Raw genomic sequence first — 3,867 nt, forward strand, 5'->3', positions numbered from 1 at the left:
GAGAAAGGAAAAATTTTAATCGCGTAAAAAAAGTCCTTTAAAGCAGTTTAACATAAGGCAGGAACATAACAAAACGTGAAAAAAATGAATACTTTCGCAAGGCACTGTATATATATATATATATATATATGACCCATTTATGATATCGCAATGCTTTATTCCTTTTCATGTATTGGCCTGGCTTTGGTAGTGTGTACACGCCACGGCATTAGTAAATAATCTGCATCGCGATAGTAAATCAGCTTGAAACATTTTTTAAGGTCATTATTTTTTCTTACATTACAAACAATGTGAGGAACTGACCCAAACTCTTTCTCTCTCCCACACACCCATATACACATAGATATCTTTTGTTTGCTGCAGAATTTGCTTTTCGTTGTCCATCTGGAGGAAGGGGCTTGAAAGTCATTGTCAAGTTCCTCTTGTTGACCTCAGCATTATGATCCAGATGCGAAATAAAGAAAGTGACATAAATTTGGCACTCCTCTTGCATGAAAATTTTATGGCCTTAATTAAATGGCGTTGACATCAACAATAATTTGCAACTACCTAGAAGCTGATCATTTTTAAAGTCACAATCTAACACGTTTTCTTCCATATTGTGACATACAGTATATCAAAGTGAAAATAATTATTGAAAAATAACAACAACAACAAAAAAATAGAGTGGGGACTTGGTTCTGTCTTTTGGTTGTTGATTGGATGGCAGATTTGAAAGTGATCATGAAATCGATTTTAAGGTAACCAATTGGAGAAGTCCAACATACATTAGCAGAGAAGTTTGCCATTGTGTAATTAACATTTTGATGAAAAATGACAGGCTCAAAAACATTTAAAAAAAAAGAAAAAAAAAATCAAGAAAAAGAAAATAGATGGAGTGATTTTCCAATTCATGAAGACTTTAATATGGTTAGCAACCTGAGGCAACATGACTTGACATAGCCTATATTCTGTGTATGTTTCTGTTAAAATTCAAACTAACAGAAATAGTTCTGTGTGCATGTATTTTTAGACCCATAAGTGAATAATAGTTGAATTCTCTCAAGACAATGCTGGTTCTTCATCGAAGAGTAAAAGCTTCCTCTTATCCCTCTCTCCTTTTTAGAAATGGAAGAAGAACTGGTTTGTACTCTACCCAGCGAGTCAAAACGGCATTGCACGGCTTGAGTTTTATGATTGCTCGGGCAGCGCTAATGATAAACCTAGCACTAAGAAAATGGACAAGAAGATCATTCGTCTGTCAGAATGCATCAGCATACTTCCTGCAGTCACTGAAACCTGCCCCAAAGAAAACATGGCCGCCTTCTGTGTGGAGACCAATGACAAGACCTACGTCTTTGCAGCTGAGAAAAATATTACCAATGAGTGGGTGGAGAAGATGTGCGAGATTGCTTTTCAGGTGAGATGACATCATGGAGACTTTTTAATGGTTCAAGGTTCAATGTGGTCAACACTTGTGACTTTGAGAAGAATGAGAGACATGTGACACTTTTTTCAAAGAAATGATATTAGTATTCGCTCCTAATAGTATTCGCTCATTTGAATAAAAATAAAAAATACATAATGGGAATAAAATTGTCCAGCAGTGAGAATTTTGAAGGCATAACGTAAGACAATAAATAAATAAATATGACTATTTAATAAAAATACTGTATAAATAATCTTAATAATAGCCTTTTATTATTGTTTTATATGACCAGGACATTTCTTCATGTGATTCAACCTTTAAGACTTTTATACCCCCTGAAAGCTCAGAAGCTTTTTTATTTATAGGTAGAAAAAAAAAAACTATAAATCAATGATTGATTGTCGTTTTACAGGCTTAACCATGGATGAATTCTATTAAACTATTTGACAAGCATAATAACCTTTTAACCATGTCTTAAGGTGCTCTGAAACATGGAAATCTATTCCAGACATGTTGATCATTTCCAAAGGGAAGGACACAGCTGTCTCTATACTAACTCTGCATCTCTGTCTTTCTATCTCACTTTCTTTCTCTGTCTCTTATCGCTCTAAGGGAGGAAGTAGTTCTCTTGGTAGTATTGACTCAAATGGACAGCAAGAGCTTCAAATGGCGGAGAATCTCATTTATTTCTCCAGAGAGGAAGGTAAGAAGCGACATGTGACATTATTAATTTACTCATGCTTAAAGTGTTTCCACCAACTGGTTTAAATTATGTGAGCCAGCTGTTTTTTTTTTCATTTGAGCTCCAAGTGCTCATTTCATAATATACAGTGAGTTTCTCAAGCGTAGGACTTGACGTCACATCCACCATCAATTCTGTTGCTTTTTGGTTGCTAGACTGAATTTATATGCACACCTAGACCAGCAAAGCTGCTCTCAGTGAATAGACAGAAATGTTCTGTTAGATGCAAATGGACTGCATGCAAATTCCCTGCTCATGTTAGTCGCAATGCCTGAAAGAAATATTAGAGCTCTTGAATGTGGTTACACTTAGCTGTTTCCAGAAGGACATAGCTGGCTGTGTCACACTCATTTTATTTGAATAGTCCCTGAGTAAAAGACACAAAGGGCTAACAAATGAAATGGAGGAGGACAGAAAGTGGAGCAAAATCTCAGGCATTTCCCCTGCCCCCTCCTTTAAGGCTGGCACTCACTTCATCCAGTGCTATGCTTGGTAAACAGTCAAGGAGTCACTGTAAAGTCCACTCAGTTCACAAACTACCTCCTGCTCCTGCTGTGCGTTCTCGAGTGTTTCTAGGGAAATAGTTTGCGATCACTTCTGTTTTTAGTAAGGGCAGCACTGACTTCCTCAAAGAGTTTGGGAGCTGACATTTAAAAGGCTTGCAAAGATACAGTCTTGGCACTCAATTATCTCCTTTGCATAGACATTTTCTGGCATGACAGTGGATATTAGAGTATAACGCATGGGTAATGGTTGTTGGTGCCCTGTCCAGTGTCTGTTGGTATTTTGTTTGAAAGCCAATCCAGAGGTAGACAAGAAAATGAAAGAAGATTAGAGTGGAGCAACTCATTTTGTATGTTATCAGTTTGCATGGGAGCATTTATAGAGGCAGAGGAAAGTAGGGTAATCGGCACTCATGGCCTGTAGTCTCTGATAAGCAGAAGCATATCTTTGCTGAACTTAGCAGGGAAATAGCATACAGGACCCATCAAATGAAAAACATCCTGGTTGTACTTGTGGATTGTTCCTATGTGATTTGAAAAAAGACCAGTGTTGGCTAATTTCCTGAGATTCAAAGAACTTTCAGTTTTACTTATAAGCCACACGCAAAAGTGTTATAAATTGTATAGAACAAATCTCGGCAGCTTTACGTTGTCAATGTATAATTGTTTATATCGTCAAATGTAAACTATATTATCGTCCTGGTCTAAACTGCTAAATGTGGACATTTAGGTATTAAAGGGGTCATATGATGCTGCTAAAAAGAACATTATTTTGTGTATTTGGTGTAATGAAATGTGTTTATGCGGTTTAAGGTTAAAAAAACACATTATTTTCCACATACTGTACAGTATTGTTTCTCCTCTATGCCCCGCCTTTCTGAAACGCGTCGATTTTTACAAAACTAATCGGTCTGAAAAGCGAGGTGTGCTCTGATTAACCAACTATCCAGTGCGTTGTGATTGGCCGAAAAGCTCAAGCGTGTGACGGAAATGTTACGCCCCTCACCTTATTGCGATGCCCTGTCCGGCCGGAGCGACGAGACAAAAACATTAAAACCCATTACAAACGAGGCATTTGTAGCATCCAGTGGGGACATAATTACGGATTATAATGACTTACACTGTCTTTTTACGCGTTGCGTTGCATCGCGCCGCGTAAACAAAACCATGTCTGCATTTGTGATCGAAGAAATGACAAACAACAAGCCTACTCT

The 3,867-nt window shown here is 37.4% G+C and overlaps 1 protein-coding gene across 1 annotated transcript in view; it reads left to right on the plus strand.

Moving 5' to 3' along the window:
* Positions 1–3,867, plus strand: part of dok1b (docking protein 1b) — a 28,645-nt gene that overhangs the window by 12,977 nt on the left and 11,801 nt on the right. Inside the window, exons 2-3 of the mRNA XM_016529808.1 lie at positions 1,106–1,399; positions 2,021–2,111. Coding sequence (XP_016385294.1) covers positions 1,106–1,399; positions 2,021–2,111 — 385 coding nt within the window. The remainder of the gene's footprint in view (positions 1–1,105; positions 1,400–2,020; positions 2,112–3,867) is intronic.

This window comes from Sinocyclocheilus rhinocerous, unplaced genomic scaffold (genome assembly GCF_001515625.1).
Source record: "Sinocyclocheilus rhinocerous isolate Xijiao unplaced genomic scaffold, SAMN03320098_v1.1 scaffold1382, whole genome shotgun sequence".
In the NCBI taxonomy this organism is placed as follows: Eukaryota; Metazoa; Chordata; class Actinopteri; order Cypriniformes; family Cyprinidae; genus Sinocyclocheilus; species Sinocyclocheilus rhinocerous.